Raw genomic sequence first — 26,471 nt, 5'->3', positions numbered from 1 at the left:
GTGAACGTTGAACAAACCAACACAAATGACGTCAGTAACTGAAAGCACTCACTAGCTTGATTTCTAAATCCGGCATATTGGTGTCAATGTGTATAGAAATATCTAGTTTCTACATAACTAATATATGTGCAGTTAGCCGCCGGTTCGATATCATATATCCAACTAGCTGTGAGCAGTCGGTTCAATATTCAAACTTATTTGAAAATCATAAAAAATTGAGGATTAAGAGGAGTGAAAAAATACGTAGGAAATCGTTTTAAAATTTACGTCACCCGTATAGTGAAACTATGTTGAATGAAAAGTTCGTTTAAAATGTAAATGATTATTTGCTGCTAAACATTGAGTTAAAGAAACATTTGTAATTGATGGCGCACTTTATTGTCGTACTTTCGTTTGCTTGATTTGTGCCATTTGAGGATTTAGGTTTTGAATTTGTCACAACAATAAACTTATTTGCACACATATATATATATATATATATACATGCACACTCGATGAATAAAACTAAGAGGATTCAAAACTAATATTGCCACTTTTAAAATGATTTTATTCGAAAGGCTATTCCTAAAGCAATGTCACGTACCATTTCCGTTATAATTTCATATTTCCTCATTTGTCACGTGGATGAGCTTATGTTAAAAATCAGGTAATTTTTTTATCGACTAGAATACTAACAAAAAATCTTTCAATTTCGACAGCTTATAGGAGACACTTTAAGGAAATCTTGTACATTCACATTGTAATATGGTACGACGTAAGCTCTCCATTATTAACCCTGTCATTTTGATATCATATCCACTTAAACGTTTGACAAATCATGATTACAACACACATTATGTCTGAAACAGTTTTGTAAAATGCATTAGGAAACTTAACAGATTTTTTTTTTGATAGATTTTACGGGTTTAAGTGGGTTTTTTTAGCCTTTATTCATTTTTTGAAATAAATATTCAAATTTTATCAAAATTGGTATTAATTTTGTCATCTTTAAGCAATGTTAATTTGATAACATGTTGATAATTATAGCAAAACAACATAGAAAAAAAACGTTAACGTTTTCAGAACACACTCTTCATGGGAGAGTATACCCAAGATACATACACATACATATATAAGAGTCCAATCCTTTTGTCTTAGGTAATTTAATTACAACACACTTTGCGTAAAATTGATTCAGAAAACATTAAAGTTACTGCCCCTGTCACGTATTGTACCTAAAATCATTGACGAAAAGGTTCTATTCTAAAAAAATAAATCCATTTTTACATCGCGATGACCGTGAGGGCATTCCGATGTATTGTTGCCACAGAGATTTGACTTTCGTTTTTGATTAGTAACCGACCGTATAAATACGCGGACATTATCTATGCACACGTACAGAAAAATTGTGTCAACGCATGCGGAAGAATATCTCAAGAACGTTTTGCGGGAAAATATGAATGCCTACTCAAATCCAATCTATTAGAAAAATCGAATTATTACAGAAGAGTGTCCAGCATGCACTTGCACTGCACTATTATTAGAATAGTAGAATAGAATGATATACAAATGGATGAAAATTATATATACATGTAACTGTTATATACAAATATTAATATAATATATAACAACAAACCAAAGTATACTGATTTGTATCACTACAATATAATAGTTATTACGGTGAGGTTGAATTTCCTGTCATTTATTCATCATCCACGCACGAACTTGTCTCAGAAAAAAATATATCTCTGTACATTAACCTCACTTTCAGGTATAGAGATTTGATTCTTTTTTCTGAGACAAGTGCTTGTGACCATCCACAAGAACTTGCGGTCATCCGATGTTCAGTACTTCAGTACTTTGATTTTTCTTTTTTCAAAATAGTAAACACTGTTATACTGTAGCTTAAATAGAATATCGTATAGGACTTAGAAAATGAAAAAAAATGTTAACCACCTCTGACAGAGTAATGATACAAGTCAAGTATCATAGGTTTATGTGTATATGAAAAGTTTAAAAAAAACCTTTGAAAAATGAAAAAAAAATAAAACCACAACCTGAACCTGAAAAGCAAACAACCAGACAATAAAAATAAAAAAAACCGCAACAAAAATATAACAACTCCATAGACAAAAAAACACGCTAGACCTCACAAAGACATTTGTATTAAAAATGAACAGCTTGAAATCGATTTGGGGAAATGTTCGACAGCTGTAGGAAAATGAGAGCTCAAATTGCTACATATTACATTTTTATAATCAAGAGCAAAATTCTATATCTTTGTAAAAAGTATTCATATCACAGTTGTTTGTCTTTTAGTCTTTTTTCGCCTTTTTCCATGGTGTTGTCAGTTTCTCTTCGACTTGTGAATGTTGACATCCCTTTGTTATCTTCCCTCTTCGACTTGTGAATGTCGACATCCCTTTGTTATCTTCCCTCATCGACTTGTGAATGTTGACATCCCTTTGTTATCTTTCCTCTTCGACTTGTAAATGTCGACATCCCTTTGTTTTCTTTCCTCTTCGACTTGTGAATGTCGACATCCCTTTGTTATCTTCCCTCTTCGACTTGTGAATGTCGACATCCCTTTGTTATCTTCACTCATCGACTTGTGAATGTCGACATCCCTGTGTTATCTTCCCCCTTCGACTTGTGAATGTCGACATCCCTTTGTTATCTTCCCTCATCGACTTGTGAATGTCGACATCCCTTTGTTATCTTCCCTCATCGACTTGTGAATGTTGACATCCCTTTGTTTTCTTTCCTCTTCGACTTGTAAATGTCGACATCCCTTTGTTTTCTTTCCTCTTCGACTTGTGAATGTCGACATCCCTTTGTTATCTTCCCTCTTCGACTTGTGAATGTTGACATCCCTTTGTTATCTTCCGCCTTTTGTTTTCAACTGTAACGCCTAAATCATAGATAATTCGTTGTAAGACTGTTAGAGTCCTCGCTCTATTGTGTATCTATTTAAAAGGACTTTGTCAACATGCCATATATCTAAGGTGCGCTTTTAAAAGTTTTTTTTCGCTAAATACTGATGTGTTTTCACATAAAATTTTGTTTTTGGAGAAAACAATTGCATCAGATTAAGCTTGTAACTAAACGTTACTTTTTTTTAATTTATTGCTTTATTTCCTACTAGACGTTTTACAGCTAGACTGACAGCGGTATACAATCCGTATTAATATGGGTGTTGAAAGTCCCGAGGTTATTTCGGCTTTAGTTATAGGTAGGTACTGTTTTCATTTATGTTCATTTGTCAGTTTGCGTCTAAAATAACTTAACTATTGAAAAATCCAATTATCAGTTGTATTGCACTATGAAAGCGTAGTAGGAACATGGTAAAAATAAATTAAGCATTAAACTTTTGTTCTTTTATTGAACTGTATATGTCAGCCTTTCAATTCGACAGCTTACTTATTATCATTTTAGTTTAATATTGAGGGTGTTCTATCTAAATTGATTTGGCTGGGCGTACATGTATGACAACAAAAAAAGTTTCATTTGCTCAAAAAAAATAATCGTTAGGGACATTTTGATTTCATGTAAGATCAGATCCATTTTAGATAATTACCGGGAAGAAACAGGAAAAGAAAAAACGGGCGCAGTATATTAGAAATATAGCATACGAATACTTCGTCAGGACGGTCTTTTAAATATGTAAATTTGAATAGTTTCAAAGCGTATTCTCAATTAGTATACAAAGTGCTACTTAAAATGTATTTATTTTACAAACTTATTAACTAAACTTAAAATTTTTACCATGCTCGAAAATTCGGTTTACCCCCTGGTGAGCAGGGAAGGGTATTTTTAGTTATCATATTAAGAAATTCTATGCGTAACAACCTATCTTCTCATGACTTGTATTTACTATAATAAATTGATGCAAATGAAATGGTTTTTTTTTCGTTGTCGCAAATGAATATACAATTTGGAACAAATGCAAAACGCCGTGATCGGTTAAAACTGCTGTTGTGAATTATTGTGATACATGTAACATGCGACACTTATATACCCTTCAGGTGTGTTAGTAACTGCAGTGACAACTTTAGTTATTTCTGTAAAAATAATGACGCTGCTCATTCACATCATACGAAGGTATTTTTAAGTTAAACTATTGTTTTATGTATAGATTAGAATTTGTAAAACGTATAACTCATTGGTATCTTTATATATAATTTTTTTGTAACTATAAAAGAATAGATTTCCCAAAAGTATCTGTGATAGAGGTTTCTCGACAAGACTGTTATGGCAACATGTACTAAATGTATGGTTTGGCGGATCTTTTTAAAATTTGCATGCGACCAGACCACGCTAAATGTAGCAACTTATATTTCAGTGACAAAATGTACGAGAGTATAGAATACACGTACATATCGCATAAATTTTGACTTGGAAATATTATCTTCGAAACCCTGCCTTACTAATTTTATGAAAAAAATATATCTAATATACCACACTAATATTTCTGTATTATTGATATTACATGTGTAGAGGTCACTGAATTCTATTTTTAAGTATGAATAGTTTAATTCTGGTAAACGGAATGCAACTCTTATTTAAGATAGTTCAATTATCTTTACAATAAATTATGCGTAACCCAGATAGCGAACTCTTTGTTCTGTTTGTGGGATAGCATAAATTTGTTAGAATTAATTCTGTTAGTGAAGTGATTTAAAAGAATAATTCTGATAGTTTTATACCTTAAAGACGCTAATGTATTTCGTGTATAAAATTGATTTCTTTTTTCTAAATTTGATTTCCCTTATTTGCCTAATATGTATTTGAAGGAAAGATGTATACATTTGTCCAGGCCATACAGTTGGAAAAGGTATAAGCCATGTGGGTAATGAAAACGAGTACGAATTTCCTCAAGACCGTACAATTGGTCGACAGTACTCGTCCATCGGATGCGAAGACTTTCGGAGAAATAATAGTAGAACAGACGAAAAGAAGCCTTTTGAAAGTCCTAATCCATCGATGCAGGATCCAGTTTATCATGACATTATCCCAGTTCAAGGGACATCGGAGACAAATCCCATCACCCAGCGAACCAATGTTCGAAGGTCGCAAACTACTGTAGTGTGATTTAAACAGCGTCCAAACAACTTGATAAAACTGCAATTTAGTAAAAAAAGAATTACTTTATATGAACTAATGAGTACAATTTTTGCTTCTGTATTTGTAACAGTTACTGGTAGATTTATAAGACGGTTGATTCTGTCTTTTTCTCTTTTACTTTTTGATATATAATATAACAAAATTTGTAGTAGTAAAACGATAGTTTTCCTTGTTTTACAAGCTAACCGAAGGATTCGATAAGTTTCAATCAAATTTCATTGAGTCGATTAATATGTCGTCCAAATCAAATTATCAAGAAATATATAAACTGATCAAAGATACGAAGCTAGGAAAAAACCTAAGTGCTTCGAATAGTTAGGGCCCAGCATCAAGGATACGGGAGTCCAATAGTTTTCACTTTGTCAGTCTTGTATTAAAAATAAGGAGATGTGGTATGATTGTATGTCCATCCATCTGTCAGTCCGTCCGTCAACAATTTTTGTAAACGCAAAACATAAGTATGGGTAGGAGGCCAATGAGATATTGCACAGTTGTATAATATGTAGATGTTTATACTTTAATTTGGTGAAATTCGGCTCATAAATTTTGGGAAACTTCGTTTTTGATATTTTTTAAATCACAAATTTTGAGAAATGTCTTTTGTGAACGCAAATAAATCCAAAAAAATACTAGGCAGGAGGCCAATGAAATTTTGCACAGTTGTTGTGCACAGTGTGTAGATGTGCATACCATATTTTGGTGAAATAAGGCTCATTAGTTTTGAAAAAAACTTGGTTTTTGTTTAAAAATCAAAATTGTTGAGAAATGTCATCTTATAATAGGAGGGGCCTCGGTGGCAGAGTTGTCTAAGTAGTCGAACAAATGTATCACTAGTCTGTCAATACTGAGGTTGTGAGTTCGAATCCCGCATTCGGCAGGTGCGCTCGACACTACTCTTAATTCACTAGGATTGTCAATTTTCCTACCGTAAAAACTTACTTTTTGTTAAAAAATCACAATTTTTTGGAATCTGCTTCTTGTTGTAGGATGTCATAAAAAATTGATAAATAATATATATAGGCATGATAAGCATTTAGAATTGTTTCCTCAATTGTGTTTAAAACTTTTTTTTTTTTAATGATAAATTCTGAGAATCATATTTCTTGCTAGGATTTATATGAAAAAAGTATCATTTGCTATTATACGAAATGATTCTCTGTGTCAAAATTATTGGTTGCCCACCATTTACGAAAATGCCCACCAAAATACATGTCATAGTACTTTGATTTTAACAAAACATATATTAATGAACACATCCTGGATTAATTGCAAGTGATTTTAAGTGGCTTCGACTTAGTATTTGTATCTTGGTACATCAGACGTGCGAAACGTCAGTAGCGCTGGAGTCAAAACAGTTAGAAGGCCAAACCAAATACGAAGTTGTTAGCGTTAAAAACCGAAAGTTCCGAAAAGTTGTGCCATATACCGACTAATTTAACTTTACGGCAATCTATGTCTGGGGGTAGAAAAACGTGTTTCGAATATTTTATAAACTGTAAGTTTATAGAAAAAGAACATATCAATGATAATTTCATGTCAACACAAAAGTGACGACTTCTAGGCTGGTGTTAAGGTCATCGAAATTAACCAAAACTTTGGTGGTCAGGTCAAACGCATCTGAATCCGTAAAGCTGTGATATGAGATTTTACAAGAGCTGAGCAGGTAACTTGATTAGGACTGATAACTCCCAATACTTGCCTCAGGCTTAGTCTTACATGACCTTTTCAATAACTATCTACACTTACAGTAAATGTCGACAACGCCACCGAGGGGTAAAATGTTAACGGTCGTTTAAATGTAGTAAAGATCGTAAATGATTGTTACTAGTAGTTTACTGAATAGATTGAGAGAGAAAAAAAAATGACTATATATATTTACCTCCATTTTGGCCTTTACATCTATTTTTATTCGAGTGTCACTGATGAGTCTTTCGTAGAGGAAACGCACATCTAGCGTACACAATTTAAATCCTGGCATCTAAGTAAGTAAGTAAGTATTTTTTATTGAAATAAAGTAAAGACATTGGACTATTATCAAATACAACAATTACAAAATGAACATATACATGTGTTTATAAAATGGAACAATTATCATCATTGACACCACGTCTGAGTTAAGTAGAGTTAAGTCCCATCTATGATGAGTTTTTTTGTTATAAAAAACAGCCTATTAAATTATTTAAAGATTTTTGTCTGGTTGGTGCTCTGGTTGAACGGAACAGTTGGTGCTGCTACCTCGCTCTTCGAGGTATCAACATTTTTTAACTGATAACCAAGTTAAATATTCCAAGCACAACTGTTTGAAACACTATACTAACCATGCATATATATATATATATATATACATATATATTTTGGGAACCAAAATTGCACCTTCTTCTGCCAACATTGTCATAGGGAATCTCGAAGAACGCATCCTTTCGAGTGTGCCATACAAACCCTTGTCTTGTCTCCGTTATATTGATGACATCGACATCAAATGGAACGAAACCGCAGAACATCTATAAGATTTTTTAGATCTTTGTAATAACTTTCATCAATCTATAAATTTCACATCTGAAGTTTCAAATGAGATAATTGCGTTTCTCGACATCACCATAACTTTTGAAAACGGAGTCATGACAACCGACCTTCACACAAAGAAAACTGACAAACACCAATTTCTCTCTCCGAAGAGTTGACATCCAAAACACTGTTCCCGAAGCATTCCGTACAGCCAAGCTATCAGGTTAAAGCGGATTTGCTCATCGGAATCAAAATTAAACAACTGTTTGTGACAACTCAGACAGCAACTTAAATCAAGAGGTTATAAGAACAAAAACATTTCAGAAGCTTTCGGTAAAGAAAAAGAAAAAGACCGAACAAACCTACTTGAATACAAAGAAAAGACAGCCCAAAAATAAAATTCCGTTTGTTGTCAGCTTTCATCCTGACCTGACAAATCTTTCATCTATTGTCCACAAACACTGACGTCTTATTGAAAATAATCCTTCCTAAACAGAGATTATTCCATCACCTCCCGTCATGGTTAATCGCAGACCCACAAACCTCAAAGATATTCTAGTTAAATCTACAGTATCTAAAACCAAAATTGGGACACGCAGAGAGAGAGAGAGATTTTGGTTTTTTAGGTGGAGGAGGTTGCTCTTAATGTAATTTAGTTTTTGAAGCGTTGAGTGATCCTTCATCATAATTTTCAGTTTACTCCTCTCACGATGAGAGTCTGTCTAGAGGGTTGATAATATATTATTTTGAAAACAAAGAATTATGACAGGTTGTATAACTGTTTTGGTGAGAAGAAAGATGGTCTCTGCCAAGAAGTAGTTATGCCAACATATTTACCTGTCTCGTGACCTTTTTATCGATAGATATAAGAAGATGTGGTATGAGTGCCAATGAGACAACTCTCCATCCAAGTCACAATTTGTAAAAGTAAACCATTATAGGTCAAAGTACATATGTTTGTAGAGTTTTTAGCGAAGACATTTTTTAGCAAATATTTGCCTTAATTTAAGGAATTCGTGACTTTTGAGTTTCCTATTTCGGCGGGGTCTGTGCTTCCATGAGATATTTACTCCTAACCCATTAGCTGCAACAGATTGAGCTTGGGAGCTTACATAATGTTGGATAAGAAGAAATCCTTACCACATTTGCCTCGGAATAGATTGCATCAGTACGCACTCCAAATGAAAAATAATTAAATTGAAAGGGTAAATAAGAATATACATGTAAATATAATATAATATACTACTCTTAACCATGTTAACAACGACAACTCCAAATTAACATGAATTGCAGACATACTGCACTTTTTTTTATCAAAAGTTTAACTGATATTTCATCTTTTAAACGCAGAATGCACTGAGATTCCTAGACTGTCTTATAGTATGTCAAATAAATTGCGCACAGTTATTATCCACGATGACACGGTTACTTTACACTACATACAATGTAAGAATAGTTGATTATTAATACAAACAGTTGGTAAATAATTATGTTGCTCGACTACTTCAGGATTATTATTCTGACCTGGATAACCATGTAAACATGAGATATTTTTAGATTGTTGATTTACAAAATAACGAAAATATGGAGTTGAAACCTTCAGATAGATTTGTTAATGTATGTTGCTCTGCTCCGCGAGAGTTTGAAGCAGACGATGCAACGGAAGCCGAAGTTGCAACCACAGAAAATTCGTATAATGATGAGAAAAAATTGGAATACGGAATTGAGGATACCCCTGCCTTCTATCTTTGTATTATATTTGGTTTACAGGTAAACTATTTATTTTACTTTATTGTTTTTTTTTGTGTTTTCATTCAAATAAGAAAGTGTGTAGAAGTTGTACACAAAGTGACGTTTGTTCCTTTTAAGCTTATTTATACAATGTAGAAGGATTATATGGAAAACGATAATAACGTTATTGATTAGTACATAAAGTATTTAAGTTTCTTTCTATCTCTCTTTTTCTATATTATCATCTCCATCTGTCTATATATTATAAAAATGCGTTGTTTGTTAACAAAATTCAGTCTGTTACCATACATGTACATGTATGTTTTATATCAATACGAATCACCATAGACAACTTGAATTTACATTTTTATAGATTTATCCCACTTTAATATACTGAATATGGAGTTTTTCATAATTCTGTTTAAAAAAATACATAAATTAGGCCACACCAATTTGATTTTTAGTTCTTCGGACAAAAGCTCAAAAAAATATGGGGCGAGAGAGCGAAATTTTTTTGATTGTATATATTTCTTGAAAATGAGTTTTGTTGAGGCGGGTACTCTACAAGTGGAGCGAGCGGTATAATTTTTTTTTTTAAATTGTGCAATTTAGAATTTTATGTTCATGTTAAAACTGAGTTACTTCAAAGAAAAAGGAGGAGAAACATGCTCTTATGCATATAATTTGATGTATTTGTGCCTGTAGTACAGTCTATACCATACCCAACTTTCTGGTTCAGTTTGGTTTAGTATAATTTTGATTATTTTCGTCAAATAAGCTTTGACTGCGTGAATTTTCATTTAAATTCATACATGTGTATATATTAAGGAAGCATAGCGGATGAAGTTAAGCAAGAGGAATTATGTTAGTTAGGCAAATATATTGTGTGGAATACAATTAAAATATGTGTATATATTCCAAAAAATGCCCTTGAACAATATTAAATATCTTTGATATAGTTGTTTTCGTTTTATGGTAATGATTGTTTATTGGCTGCTTGACATCTAGTTGGAATTATTTATCCATAATAGGATCAACATAATGAGCGAGGTGAATATTTCAACAACATCCGGAGTAAAATAGTTATATTGCTATGCATGTAGATCTCAGTATAATGAAACATTCCCTTAAAATACCTTAAGTCCTTTTACCATATTCACATGCATTATTCTGACTTGGCAAAATACATTTTCCTTTTGCCCCTGAAACCTGCAATGTATTTCAAAATAAGTAATTTCACCAATAATACATCCCTAATTATTATTAGCATGCCAATCTCAATACCACCACTTCGGTCTCGAACGTTGGAACTTTTAAATTTTGCCAATACAAAAGAGTTCTGATTGCATGTCAATAAACTAACGAGGGGGTATGGGGTTTTCATCAAAATAGGATTAATCTGTTAATCTGTCATTTTTTTAAAAATCAGGTGCATTTAATATTAATTTCATCCAAGACAGATAGCTCTATTTATGTCTGTTGTAGTCTGAGATTACTCTGATGTTCAAAGGCTGTTTTGCCAGACAAGCTGGGGCCGTGGGACAAAAACACCATATCTTGTCTGGCAAAACAGCCGTTGGACATCAGAGTAATCTCGGACTTTGTCTGTTGAAACAATGATCGGGGATGACAATGGTTCTAACGAGTACTGATGTGATCGTGGTCATCTAAAGATTTTTTATTTTGTCTCCTAGAACAGGTCTTCATAGGTAAAACGAAATGCATTTAAAATAACTGTGTGTTTAATAACTACTTGTCCTCGGCAATGATCTGACACAACTTCATGTCTTGTGCACCGAAATAAGTTTGATGTATGCATGTCATGCAAAACTATTTATATAATGGTTCTAATTTACGATGAGCATTCACCTTCATTAAAATTCAAAGTATACAAAGTCTGATTTAAAAAATTAAACATAAACAAACGCTTCTAACTTGTTTATAGTTGAAAACAAACCTTAGTTCAACTATATACGGTATAGGTTTTGCTCATTGTTGAAGGTCGTACGATGCCCTATAATTGCTTACATCTTTGTCATTTGGTCACTGATGGATAGTTGTGTCACTGGCATTCATACAATTTTTCTTCTTTTTAAAAAAAGGTGATTTTGTTCTTTGCGCGTTGTGAATTGCAAAAAGCGTCCTTCAAAATGGTTGTAAAAAGCAGGCGCTATATCCTAGTATTGATATTTGAAATGTTCAATGTTTGGGGTTTTCCCCTTTCTCATATAATAACAATATCTTGTAGTTTATAATTATGCAAGAGTACACAGAACTCGTTTAGGGATACACTGTACATATACCTCTGGCTTAATAATCAAAGTGCATGTGTATGTTACCTACAATAATAATGATAGGCAAATAAAATCAAAACTCGGTCAAATCATTTTTAATAGACATGCATCTACTGATTCTTAGTTGTTTTAATGTTTTCATTTGTACTGATCTTGAAGATCGTAAAAGATTTTTGGAACAATTATTAATATTTAAAATAGAGTTAGAATGAGAAGAAACAAAATCAAAAAAGATAAGTATTACAATAATCCTTCAGACAAACAGCCTTCATACAGATGCCTTGCCAATTAGATTTATTCTTACAACATATATAGACGGCAACAAAACAGCAGAAAAAAACCGGCATACATGAAAGACAAGTTGATGTCATATTCTCTTAAAAATAAGAATCCACACGAGTATGTAATACATATTTTCCCATTGTACTGATAATTTTGAACGAGGTCAAAAACGTGAAATTAATAGTCCATTTAATTGAGTAATGGCTATTTAAATATATTTACTTTATAAAATGAAATGTTTATTTATCATTCAACTTCATTCACCGTATCCCTGTAGCAAAGGCTACGCGATAGTGACCTTAAATATTAATGGTTTGCTTAATCTGAAGATTGTTTTAAGTACATGTACAAGGTCAGGTTAAATGTTGATCACCTGTGCATGTCTCAGAACTAGGTCATGGATTGTCTCCTTCTTAAGGAGGTGGACAGTGACAGAGTATAGCGTAAATGATACATTAGTATTCGTTAAAGTCTATTTGCCAATTATCGATTTGATTCTTTTGTCATATATACTTTCACACAAGGTGTTTCCCTTTGTCGAGTGAATTACTGAAATTTTATTACACCAGGGTTTTCGATATCACAAACTAATCAAAATATTTACTTAATTTTATCATCGGTACAAGAACATCATTCGTAAACATAAATCAACATGCAGACATCTTATACGTTCAGGTATTTCACATCCAATTTTTAATGGTAATATTCTACACAAAGCACAAAAATGTCGTCATTCACCTCAAAAGCTAACCAAACCTTTAAACAGACTTATTCAGAAGGGATATATAGTTACGATACTGTTGTCAGGTCATTAAAGATGACATATTTTGGAATTAATATTGATTCACTCGTAGGATCTTTGCATCGGAAAAAAACACATTTATTCTAAAACCAGTTGTTGGCATGATACGGGTTAGTATGTTCTTCTCATATATTTTATGATGGTATGATACTAAATCCCTAACGGGAGGGATTGTGCTTGATTTTCATATGATGAAGACATAATCTTTCAATCAGTTTAATTGAGGTCTGGAGCTGGCATGTAAGTACCTGCTAGTAGTCCTTTGTTAATTTATGTATCATTGTCATTTTGCTTAGTTTCTTCTGTTACCTATTCTGACATCGGACTCGGACTTCTTTTAGACTGAGTTTTACTGTGTGCGTATTGCTGTGTGTTTGTTTATTCTACATTGGCTAGAGGTATAGCAGGAGGGTTGAGATCTTACAAAACATTTAAACCCCGACGTATTTTTGCGCCTGTCCCAAGTCTGGAGCCTCTGGCCTTTGTTAGTCTTGTATGTTGTTTTTTTTTTTAAATTTTAGTTCTATTATATGTTTCGGAGTTTAGTGTGACGTCCATTTTCACTGAACTAGTACACTTTTTTATTTAGGGGCCAGCTGAAGCCCGCCTCTGGGTGCGGGATTTTCTCGCTGTGTTGAAGACCCATTGGTGGCCTTGGGCTGTTTTCTGCTCTATGGTCGAGTTGTTGTCTCTTTGACACATTCCCAATTTCCATTCTCAATTTTATTGTTCTTAACCTGATAAAATGGGCTGCTGCCCATGCAAAGCATGATAAGTTAAAAGTTATATGAAGGCGTTTTAACCAACTTTTAATGAAAAATAACTTTTGATGTCAAAAGTTTGTAGATAGAGGTTAAGAAAATATTAAAAAGAAAGTAATATATAGAAAAAAAGGTAAAAGGTTACACAAATTTCGAGCAGATAAATTTGTTCTTTCCGCCCTCTCTTTTGTCAATGAAAATGTATGTGCCTCCTATGGGAAACAACTCCGATCAATGGATATCTAATTATTGGGCCAATTCAGATTGGCAAATATATAATTGATTCATAAATTTGTAAACATTTTTATCCATTTTAGCAAGTATTGCTAGCAATAAGTTCAACCATTTCAATACCACTAATTGTCGGGAAGCAGATATGTGCAGAAGAATTAGAGTTGGTCAAGTCCCAAATAATGTCGACATTCCTTTTCATGTGTGGTATTTGTACCATTCTACAAGATACATTTGGTGTAAGGTATGTATTGGCATATAGTAGGAATATGGAAGATCGTGTTTTTTCGTACTTTCGAACAACTGCTTTCACTCAAACTTGTGCACAGTTAATGGTCCAATTTGATTTGAAATACGGTTTAAGCTAATCTTGCCTACAGGGCCCATGTGAGCTTTGTCATCACTTTGCTTCCGTCGTCCGCGCGCATGTTCGTCGTTGTAGACCTGTTTTTTTTTTTAATCTTCTCGTCTGAAACTAATGGGATACGTGGCAGCAAACGTTACATGATTGTTTCTTGTGGAATATATTTTTAAATTGTATCCGGGAATTTGACAACCATGAACAAACATGACCGTTTTTGGTAAAAATAGGACATAGGTTATAATACTGCAGGTTTTCTTTTTAATGCTTTTGAATTAAAGACTAAGCAGTAAGTATAAAACTAGCACAGGGTAAAATAATTAGCAAATTTTGCAGTTTTTGATTATCATCTTTAAAACTATCATAAAAAGAGAGAAACATTTAAAAGTAAAAATGACCAGACCAAAAAGATATAAAAACAAGTCAAGTGGCCGTTTATGGGAGTTATTGCCCCTGAATTGTGATCATATCTATTTTTGCGGAAAGTTATACTTGTAGATAGAGAGAATCGTTGAATAGTAAAAAAAAATTCACAAAATAAGATCAACAAATTGGTCAATATTTATAATCTTAAATTTGCTTTCGGTTTCCCACAAAAGGTGTGAAAAGATATTTTGTGGTATTAAAAAAAACGCAGGCTTTTTCACGATATTCCTCTTTATATAGGTAATCTAAATTATTATTATATAGCATTTGCACGACAATCGATATACAATGTAACAGGATAATTTCGTTAGTTTAGCAAGTGTTTTCATTTTAAGCTGTACAGATATCTCACTCAATCAGCTGGTAGGTCTAATTCGTGTGAAACGAGACGACACACCCTGCAAAAGTATAGAGGACAAGATACAGTCTTAACATTAGACAATAGTGTTAATATATAATGTCGAGGCTCTAGACTACTTCGACCTGATCACAAATTTTCTAGCGGTAAATATTTAACGTAACTAAAAGTAACCACTGACGAAGATTCTTACTTTGGAAAGGCACGTCAACATACATGTGGGGTAGGATGGGATAACATTCTTTTTAGCACTATGTTTCACTGTTTTTTTATGTCGATTTGCGGATTTCAAAAAATAGTGGTGCGAATATATTATGAATATGAGTTGATATCTCAATTATTGAAATCAATCTCGAATTGTTTTATTTGTTGATATAGAGATGATACCGTCTTAAACTCTTATATTTGCGGCTGTATTAGGAAGTATATTTCATACAGCAATCTCATGAACTGTGTATGAACCTATGATCTTGTGTAATAATCACAGGAAATAAACAGCAAAATTCGCCCCGTTTATTATAACCTAATTGTGAAGCTTACCATTACCAATTCAAATGTATGTAACAGGGTCTAAAAACAATGATCACCTTATTTGTTCTTGACAGTGAATTTACTATATGTATATTTAGAAAAATATACACTGTAATAATCTGGTTTATTGAGTGATAATGTGTTGACTGCTTGTATTTTTCAAAATTTCTGTTAAATTCTTGATATGTCGAGGATAAGGATATATACATTTACATCAGATTGTCTTGAACGTGCTTGATATATATATAATAATTGATTAAAAAAGAGTAACAACCATGTTTTCAAAAGGAAAACAATAAAAGATGCGTAAATTTATAATACTAAAAAGACAAAAATGGTAATTTATTGATAGACCACATGCTATATGTTTGTTTTTGTTTTGCAGACTTCCAATAATCCAAGGAGGGTGCCATAAGTTCATTCCTGCAATTACTGCATTAATGGCATTAGATAAATGGAAATGTCCATCCCAGTCAGTAATACATAATGGTAATGTATCAATATAAGTCAGGCTAAGTCGTGTACAGATACTTTTAAAAATACCGAAGTTTTAATCATGTAAATGGTAAAAACTGTCAATTTCTTTAGGTAGTTTTTATTTTCATAATTTTTTTATATATAAAGTCTCCTTCATTTTATGGACTAAATTTCGACTTTAGATAAATTCTTTATAAATAGTGTTTTGTTATCATTTCTAAAATAACATTTTTTTATTACTACATATATTATATATCGGCTTCAGAAGTGAGTATATGAATTGGAAGAGAACAATATACACGTAAGAAATAAAAAGTGTTTTGTTATCATTTCTAAAATAACATTTTTTTATTACTACATGTATTATATATCGGCTTCAGAAGTGAGTATATGAATTGGAAGAGAACAATATACACGTAACATGAACCTTAAAGTTTATATTGTAGCATTAACGGGAAATTTGACACTGAACGGTACAAGTGGTAATTATACCGAATTAGATGTAACAGAAATGTGGCAGACCAGAATGAGAGAGGTTAGTACTGAGTGATTCTTATTTCCCAACTTTGTTGAAAGTAATTGGTTATTTATGTTGTACATTTTGATTCTGGTGTGATAGTGTGCCTTTCCAGACATTCACTACTCCTGCTCCAATTCTCACAGTATTATTTTAATTTGTATGGAACAGATTTCATACAGGAGTTTCAAAGAAAAATAAAAGGAAGTTCGAATTATCCGTTCCCTTAATAATTCAAAATTTTGCGACAATGCTTATTGCATCTTCCCATTGAACTTGAAGTAATAACTATAGATACCAAAGAAGCAGTTTGACAGCTTTATATTATTGTTTACCTACCAAATGACAGTTAGGGTCGGTTGATAACTGATCTTAGTAACGTAAAAAAGATAACATCAATTATCCCATTGTCAATTTTCCATTTGTATGTAGCAGTTCTTAAATGAGTTATAATATGTAAAATTCTTGACCGCTTTATACTTTCCTCGATCGGGTTATTATTTTCTAATAATCAAAGTGTGACTGGTTTAATCTCAGTTCTCCATTAGTCAAATTTTTATTGTGATGTCAAATATTCTTGCTTTCATCTGAATTTGCTATTATGAATTAACAAAAAAAGCGACCATTAATGTTTACCTAAATATCGCCTAAAAGTCATCAGAGAAACAGATTCCATCACCGAATCTCGTGCAACAATATATTTCTCTACTCTCCACAGTTAAATTTGCACTATAAAAATCGCTCGGCAAGCCTCGCGTTTTTAAACTTTGGCTGAAATTTGTTCGGTCTTGAGTTGAGAAATATCGTAATTCCCAAACTCGATGCAGTGGTGGAATCTATTAAAAAAATCTATTTTTGGGAAACAAAGATGATGTAGATGTGGGATATTCGTCGCCATTCATTCGATTGTTAATGGCGGCTTTTCCATATCTTCTTATTTTACTTGTTTGCAGATTCAGGGAGGCATAATCGTTGCATCTGTAACACAAGTCCTGATTGGTTGTACTGGGATATTGGGCGTGTTGTTGCAGTATATAGGACCAATAACAGTTGTTCCAACAATCACTTTGGTAGGACTGTCCCTGATCGACGTTGCCTTGAACTTTTGCAAAATCCATTGGGGAGTATCAATCTTGTAAGACTTGTTAATTGTTTCAGACTTAACCAAAAATAAGCATTAATGGTGATTAACACATTTGTAGAATTATCTAAAACCATTCCAGTCATATATGCATTTTAAAAATAAATCATGAAATGTACATCAAAAATATCTGTGTAGTAATAAAGATAAATCCTTATTATAAAAATTATATGGCAATTTCAATTTTGTGTAGATACTTTTTTGTTTTACATAAATTTACCCATCTACAATCACAATCACAAATACGCTTTATGCTTTCAGAACAATATTTTTCTTGTTACTGTTTTCACTGTATCTACGTAACATTTCCTGTCCTATACCTTCATGGACGACAAAGAAGAAATGTTTCATCACTCAATTTCCAGTTTTCAAACTGTTTCCAGTAAGTATCAGTTATTTGATCGATATGTTAAAGTCATCGTATCAATGTTACTTTCCCCTTCCTTTAGAAATGTATCAAACCTTTACTATACTTAACCAATATTACAAAGATAATTGGATATGCATTTATTTTGGCGACACGCAGCGCAGCCTATAAGACAGGCTTTTGCGATCGTCATATCACATCAGTAGTAAACTGAGAATATCAGTCGATCAATAGAAAAAAATAACATAATTCATCATTTTACAGCAATTAAAGATCGTTGTTGAGAAACAATTTCAAGCTGACATAAAAGTTTAACATATGTTAACAACCGAGGTTTGCCGGTGATGACTTGGTTGCCTTCAAAACATCCAAGCGGGTAAAATCATTATAAATGGGAAACGAAGTGAATTTATTCCCTTACTTTAAAAGGTTTTGAAATTATATGAACAAATGTAAAATGCAACCCGCCCTATACTTACGCAAAGTAAAATTATTTTAAATATAGGTGATTCTAGCAGTGATGCTGTCTTGGTCAATAACTGCAATATTGACCGAATATGATGTCTTTACGTCCAATTCTACACTACCAGAATACAAAGCGAGGACAGACGCTAGATTACATGTAGTAAGCAATGCCAAATGGTTCTTTTTTCCTTATCCTGGTAAGATTCTAGACGTATTACTCTTTTTATTAACAGCAAAAAATAAAAGAGATAGAAGACAATTGAGTCACAACTATTTTTAACAATTATGTTTATATAAGGAAATGCCGGTACAAAGGAATATGACTGTTGTTTTCCATTCGTTTGATGTGTTTGAGCTTTTAATTTTGCCATTTGATAAGGGACTTTGAAATAAAATCAAAGCTTAATTTAATCAAATACTAGAATGAAATTTATTTTAAAAAAAAAGGTGATGGGTAGCATAAATAATGTACAGATATATTTTTATATGATAGGTATACATTACATCCACGTTTTAATTAAAAAAAAGGTTTAACAATGCGCATATCATAGTCCTACTGAACATACATCCTTCCATTGGTCGTCATGATATTTTTATGTTATGTTTTTTTTGTCTTCAACAGTATAATACTTATATACACAAACACACAAAGATACATACTTACATTTATCCAGTGTCAAAATGACGAGGGACTTCAGTCCAAAGTATAATCTTCCAAAACTGATATTTTTTAAGGATATTCTTTTATAAAACCAAGCTTTTGCGACCGTTTTTTTATATATTTTTGCACAAAATTCTAAAAGTTTAAAACCTGATTGCAATTATGTGAGACAAATTATCAGACTGATTGATGTTATATGAACACAGAATGTTGTTTGGTTGATTTATAACACGTTTTGATTTCAAATTCAAGAGGCCAAAAAGTAACCTTATCATACCTATTCAATTTCCTTTATAAATAGACCAATCGACAATATCCATGTTGAATATTGTAAGATTTCAATATGTGCTGTATAGAAAATCGAAGAATTCAGGATGTGCCAAAGGTTTGATATAACATGACACCTCACAGCAAATGTTATATGAATTTTGGGTGAGTCGTTTCCAAAATGTTAGCAATAAGTGCATAAGGTTCATACTAAAACGTACAGTGTTGTACCTAAAATGCGATGAAAATTCTATATTGTCCCAAACAGAACCTAGTATTTTGTGCCACAGGAATGTATTGTTTTCCAATATCTAACGACCTCATTAATTCCTTATCAATTCTCCCTTTTCGATCTGGTGCAAACTCGACAGTCTTGTATCTTGGTGTAATATATCATACATGACTGTCCTTTGACACTTTTTAACGGTTTGGAGAATATGTTAAATAGTAAATTGTGAGCTTGTGATTTTTGCTTCTGGTGTTGGTTTCTGTATTTCATCACATTTTTTTGCATCACAATTAAAGGACTCTATATTTTTGTAATCTGATTTAAAATATCGGTGTTTTTTTCCTTAGGGCAATGGGGAGTTCCAACATTAAGTGTTGCAAGTTACATGGCAATGATGGCAGCTACATTTACCTCAATTATCGAATCTGTTGGAGACTATTACGCATGTGCAAGAATCTCATGTGCTCCTCCTCCCCCTGCGCATGCAATTAATCGAGGGATAGCCATGGAAGGATTCGGAAGTATACTATCGGGTGCTGTTGGATCAGGAGGAGCAACTACCTCATACAGCCAAAATGTTGGTGCTATTGGATTCACAAAGGTAAAATTAAATATGAATTCATATATAAAAATAAGAAGATGTGGTATGACTGCTAATGAGACAACTCTTCACCAGGGACCAAATGTTTGAATAGATTTATGTTTGAATAGATTACACAGGCACACAGTAATTTCTTCTACGGTTTAAAGATTTCCAGATTATGCTATGAATTTCATTATGATGCATAGACAGAAAATGGTTTACGGCTCCATATACTAGGTGCACATGTGGTTATACCATACTGCATTGAACGTAGAAACAGAATTTCATACATTTGTGTATTTTGAATTGTATCTGAAAATAGAAAAATACAATTATATGTATATGATGCAATTTTTATGCCCCCGCCGTAGCGGAGGGGGCATTAAGTTTTACCCTTGTCCGTCTGTACGTACGTCCGTACGTCCCAAAGTTGGTTTCCGTTCTCAAACTTTAGTTTGCCTCAACCAAATGTTATGAAACTGATACACAATGCCTATTACCACTAAATACAGATCAAGTTTGAATTATGGTGGCGTCACTTTTACCGTTCTAGAGTTATGCCCCTTTACAATGGAAAAATTGCTAAATTTTTCGTTTCCGTTCTCTAACTTAAGTTTGCCTCAACCAAATGTTATGAAACTTATACACAATGCTTATTACCACACTATACAGATCAAGTTTGAATTTTGGTGCCGTCACTTTTACAGTTCTAGAGTTATGCCCTTTACAAATGGAAAAATTACTGAACTTTTCAGTTTTTTTTCTATATATCAAGTATTTTTAAAATGGGAGTTATCTTTCTTTGTCCATGATTATAGCTGAATCATTTACAATCAATGCTTTATACAATGCAATGTTTAATTTTACCTTCCACTGATAAAATAAATCAATTTTTACCCTTCATTTCTAAAAATATTTTAAAGTCTTCCTTGAAAATTGGAGTTATCTTTCATTGTGCATAATGGTAGTTGAATCAACTGCAACCAATGCTTTATACAATGCAATATTCAATTTCACTTCCTACTGATAAATTAAAGCAATCTTTACCATTCAGTGCTTTAAGCACTTTGATTACTGTTCTAGAGTTATGCCCATTTACAAATGAAAAAATTGCTGAATTTTTCGTTTCCGTTCTCTAAGTTGAGTTTGTCTTAAATTAATGTAATGAAATGTATATATAATGCTTTTTACCACAAAACTCAGTTTAATTTGTTTCCGTTCTCTAACTTTAGTTTGCCTCAACCAAATGTTATGAGACTTATACACAATGCTTATTACCACAAAATACAGATCAAGATTGAAATTGGGTGGTGTCACTTTTACCGTTCTTTAGTAATGCCCCTTTATAAACATAAAAATTGCTGAATTTTCCGTTTCAGTTCTCTAACTTTAGTTTGCCTCAACCAAATGCTATGAAACTTATTACCACTTAATACAGATCTATATAGTAAGAAATTGGGTGGTGTCACTTTTACTTGAGTTATGCCCTTTATAAACATAAAAATTGCTGAAGTATTTGTTTCCGTTCTCTAACTTTAGTTTACCTCAACCAAATGTTATGAGACTTATACACAATGCTTATTACCACAAAACTCAGATCAAGTACAAATTTAGGTAGAGTCACTTTTACTGTTCTTCAGTTATGTCTCTTTATATCTTTATATGATATGCAAGCGGGGGTATCATCTGTGTCCATGCATGGACACAATCCACATTTATTTTTTTCAGAATGCAAGTAGAAGAGTCTTCCAATATGCAGGGATAATATTTCTCATATGTGGACTATTTGGAAAAGTAGGTGCTGTTCTGACTTTGCTTCCGGATCCAGTACTTGGTGGTACTGTTGTTCTAAGTTTTGGAATGGTAACTTCAGTTGGTCTCTCTACCCTTCAGTTTGTTGATTTATCATCTGGCAGAAATCTGTGTATTATAGGCTCGTCACTCTTGCTAGGTCTTATGGTTCCACGTTATATTGAAGAAAATGCAAATGCTATAGATACAGGTAAAATGAAATTTTATATATAATTATAAAATTGAGAATGGAAATGGGGAATGTGTCAAAGAGACAACAACCCGACCATAGAACAGACAACAGCAGAAGGTCACCAACAGGTCTTCAATGCAGCGAGAAATTCCCGCACCCGGAGGCGTCCTTCAGCTGGCCCCTAAACAAATATATGTACTAGTTCAGTGATAATGAACGCCATACTAAACTCCAAATTGTACACAAGAAACTAAAATCAAAAATAATACAAGACTAACAAAGGCTAGAGGCTCCTGACTTGGGACAGGCGCAAAAATGCGGCGGGGTTAAACATGTTTATGAGATCTCAACCCTCCCCCTATACCTCTAGCCAATGTAGAAAAGTAAACGCATAACAATACGCACATTAAAATTCAGTTCAAGAGAAGTCCGAGTCTGATGTCAGAAGATGTAACCAAAGAAAATAAACAAAATGACAATAATACATAAATAACAACAGACTACTAGCAGTTAACTGACATGCCAGCTCCAGACTTCAATTAAACTGATTGAAAGATTATGTCTTCATCATATGAATATCAGGCACAATTCTTCCCGTTAGGGGTTTAGTATCATACCATCATAACATATATGAGAAGAAAATAACCCTTGTCATGCCAACAACTGGTTTTTAAATAAATGTGTTTAGTGCCGATGCAAAGACCCTATAAGTGAATCAATATTAACGCCAAAATATGCAATTTTTAATGACCTGACAACAGTATCGTAACTATATCCCTTCTTAATAAGTCTATTTAAAGGTTTTGTTAGCTTCAGAGGTGAATACTGACATTTTTGTGCTTTATAAAGAATATTTCCATAAAAAATTGGATGTGAAATACCTGAACGTATAAGAAGTCTGCATGTTGAGCTATATTTACGAATGATGTCCTTATACCGATGATAAAATTTAGTAAATGTTTTGACTAGTTTGTGATATCGAAAACCCTGGTGTAATAATTTTTCAGTAATACATAAATTTCTCTCGTTAAAATCTAAAACATTGTTACATACACGAGCGAATCGTACAAGTTGAGATATATAAACACCGTAAGATGGTGACAAGGGAACGTCACCATCTAAAAATGGATAATACATGCTGTTTTTAATAGTAAGATGTATCATTTTGCATTTGGCTATAGTCGGGTTGATTCATCATCTTTAGTTTACAATTAATAGAAAAATATCAGTACCAAATTATGAATTACAAAGAAGACTAAACAATGATATAAAATATTAACCTGTCATGAAAATGATTCTATAACAAAAACTTCAATAACCATGTAGCCAACTCTAATACATTAACCCCAAACATAATTTGAGATACCCCAATAGATCCTCCACGTTGAGAGAGAGATATTACATTCTTTTTTGCGAGCCTAAGAAACAAAATAAAAAGCGACACTCGTATCATGTGTTTCATTTGTTTCGTAGCGAGTACAAATAAATTTCAGTAGTCGCTTTTGATTTCCAAGCCAATGCCGGGACTAGGACTGTGAAGAGAAAACCAAAATGAACTGCAATGTAACCATTTTGCAGCAGTTGTTTTGCCAAAATGTATATAACATTATGACTAATTCCAGGATATTTCTTTTCAACTATCCCGAAGTGTCAAAATCGCTACATATCTTGTTAAAATTAATTATAATTTTATTTTTGCAGGTAATTCTGAACTAGACCAAGTATTAACAGTACTATTGAGTACTGCTATGTTTGTTGGTGGAATGCTTGGCTTCATATTAGATAATACTGTTCCAGGTCTGTATCTAAAGCAACTGTTTTACACTTTAATGTCATAGCAATAACATGGTATCCGAAAAATATTGGAATTAAAATCAAACATTAAAGTAATCTGTATTCAGAAATATATATAAACGACAACCTAAACATGTTATATGAAAGTATTTGATAAAGCAAACGTACTGTAGACATGTCAGAGAACAAGGTTTGAAAATGTATAAACGTTAAAACCATAAAGTTATACCTTCTTTGGTATTTTCTTTCAATACTATTAGTCACTTTATCTCTATATAAGCACGAAAATGGAGTTTTAAAATATTTATAAATTAAATGATATATTGGGTCAGTGCATCAGCAATCCAACAACAATACCGTGATTTGTGGAACAACGTCCAATTTTTAACAATAGCCCCTGTAACTTAATCCAAGGTCTAAATAGCCGAGTCTAGATACTATCTTGAAAACAAGAAAAGATACTACCAATCATGATTCATTATCAACACGAAATTACTTAATTACTTGTACTAAGATGTAAAACAAAATTACAAAAGAACTAAGATGTAAAACAACATATAACTTTGATTAACTTTTTTTAAAGGGAGCGACGAGGAAAGAGGGATAATAAAATGGAGAAACCAGTTATCTACAACAGGTGCTACAGATGATACCACATATCAATCAACATATGACTTACCTTTTATCATGCCTTTTTTACGACGATACAAGTTTTTCTCTTATATACCATTTTTACCAACTTTCAAATTTGAATCGCAGTCTATTTTTCAGAAATGTTGCAAATCTAAAAAACCAAAAACAAATTTAGGTGACATACAGAAAGAAAAGTATATCGGTATACCTAATTCAAATACTAAGGCAGATATAGAAATTCAATCGAAAATGTGATATTTCATTATTTTTTATAATCATTGTTTACAATTATTGTTTTAAAATAAAACTAAATACACATTTTTTAGTTCATTTATGTTTTGCATTTAATTCTTTAAAAAAGGATGACTATACTATTATGTACGGTTATAATTGCTTAATTTTGTATAATATCACGAAAGTAGAGGATGTGTTAAAATCGAATGTGTTAGTGGTATTAATAAACATTTAACGTAGTTCCATGTCACTGGGATTGATTTATATAATGCAAAATGGGAAATGAAAACCAAACTAGTTGTAGACAAAATGGTCAAAACACTTTGTGTTACAGAGTTGAAATAATGCCTCATTGCAAACAGTTTCGGTATGACATCTACACTTTTAAAGCAGTTCTTTTATTAAGTAGGTCATAATTTACAATAAATTTAAGCAATGCCAATTTTACTTCACCAAATTGAATGAAATCTCGTTTTATTGACTGCGATCGTCAATTTCACATAAATAAAAAGTGATGTTGGGTATACGTCTTCGAGACTAACACAACGACACAAATAACCAAGAACCGTAAATCTCAACAATAGACAAGTCTATACACTCAACTGCAAAGACATGTCATTCATTCCTGACGTAAAGAGAGAGCGTTTCATTGTGGATTACGTTTTACGACAAGACAAGGTGGTTGTATTGATCCTCTTACTAGTACACAAATGTATGCATTTATATTTCTCATATAGGAAACAGGAAATATACATTGTGTAGAATGTGTTGCAAAGCCATTAAAAAGAGAGATAGTTTATTCAATGTATACTTTAAATACATTTTATGGAATTGTCTTGTTTTATGCCTTTCACTGTCATACTTCATAAACTTATTGTGAATTGTATTCAGCCTAGAATACAATCATTTGAACAAAAATTATATGAAGTTGTCATCGTATATCTGCAATGTATATACACTGGTATAACTGGTTTAAACGAGCATGTATTGCATTGAGCTTTAGTAATTTGGGTTTGTTGTTCGACTACCGGTTGTTTTTTTGGAGAAGCGTATCGGCTTTGGGCGTGTCTGATGAAGATAAATCCAAAAAAAGCGCTTTGGACGCAATAAATTTAGAACGTGTTGTTTTCATTTTCTTTGTCATGTTCGTATTTTCTGTATTTTGTTTTTATTGACTCTTATTTTAACACAATTGGTTTGTTATCTTCCTCTTGTTAGCTCTGTTATATTATTTTATCAACTATCCGACAAACGTCTGCTGGTTTAAACGGACATTTTTTGGAGACTGTTTTAAAATTTGTTGAGTTCTTACTGTACTACCACGTAAGTCATTTCCTTGAGTGCGTCCATTACCATTTCAGAATATTCAGTCGTACATGCATTTTTTGATGAAAATGTAAGAATACAGTTGTTTTTTTTTTAACCATTGCACTTGTTTTTTTGTAATTAGTCTTATTAGATGCGTTTCAAGCTGTGAATCAGTGAAACAAAACATGTGGTACTTATCAAATAACAAATTATGATATGGAGTGACCAATTCTGAACGAAATGCTGTGGGGGTTATTTTGGTCTTTTGAGGTCCATGTTTCACTGTCGTTCCGCTGTCTGTACGTCCGTTAAATGTTCACATCCGCATTGTTATCTGAAACTACAAGGTAAAACTACACTAAACTAGACGTGTTAATTAGACCTGTTTACACTATTTGTAATGCATTTCTGTAATTCAATGTTTTC

General features: G+C 32.6%; 1 protein-coding gene and 1 long non-coding RNA gene across 2 annotated transcripts; both read left to right on the top strand.

Moving 5' to 3' along the window:
- The first annotated feature begins 264 nt into the window (after positions 1–264).
- Positions 265–5,260, top strand: LOC127730357 (uncharacterized). Its single transcript, XR_007995058.1, has 4 exons — positions 265–646; positions 3,125–3,211; positions 4,005–4,080; positions 4,773–5,260. It is a non-coding gene; the product is annotated as an uncharacterized LOC127730357 (long non-coding RNA).
- A 3,719-nt stretch (positions 5,261–8,979) lies between these two features.
- LOC127730351 (solute carrier family 23 member 1-like) lies at positions 8,980–24,822 on the top strand. The gene is made up of 11 exons (XM_052238724.1): positions 8,980–9,378; positions 13,796–13,953; positions 15,771–15,874; positions 16,309–16,397; positions 17,333–17,514; positions 17,782–17,902; positions 18,393–18,549; positions 19,857–20,110; positions 21,821–22,094; positions 23,778–23,873; positions 24,454–24,822. The coding sequence occupies exons 1-11, from the start codon at positions 9,193–9,195 to the stop codon at positions 24,756–24,758; spliced, it is 1,926 nt and encodes a 641-aa protein (XP_052094684.1). The 5' UTR covers positions 8,980–9,192; the 3' UTR covers positions 24,759–24,822.
- The last annotated feature ends 1,649 nt before the right edge of the window (positions 24,823–26,471 follow it).

This window comes from Mytilus californianus, unplaced genomic scaffold (assembly GCF_021869535.1).
Source record: "Mytilus californianus isolate M0D057914Y unplaced genomic scaffold, xbMytCali1.0.p SCAF_2, whole genome shotgun sequence".
Taxonomy (NCBI): Eukaryota; Metazoa; Mollusca; class Bivalvia; order Mytilida; family Mytilidae; genus Mytilus; species Mytilus californianus.
The sequence above is the reverse complement of the archived record's forward strand: the minus strand, read 5'-3'. Positions and strand labels throughout refer to the sequence as shown.

Coding starts and splice junctions, on each gene's coding strand:
- LOC127730351 (XM_052238724.1), top strand. CDS start 9,193: ATGGAGTTGAAACCTTCAGATAGATTTGTTAATGTATGTTGCTCTGCT. Junction 15,875..16,308: donor CCAGTCAGTAATACATAATG/GTAATGTATCAA, acceptor TTTATATTGTAG/CATTAACGGGAAATTTGACA. Junction 23,874..24,453: donor ATTAGATAATACTGTTCCAG/GTCTGTATCTAA, acceptor CTTTTTTTAAAG/GGAGCGACGAGGAAAGAGGG.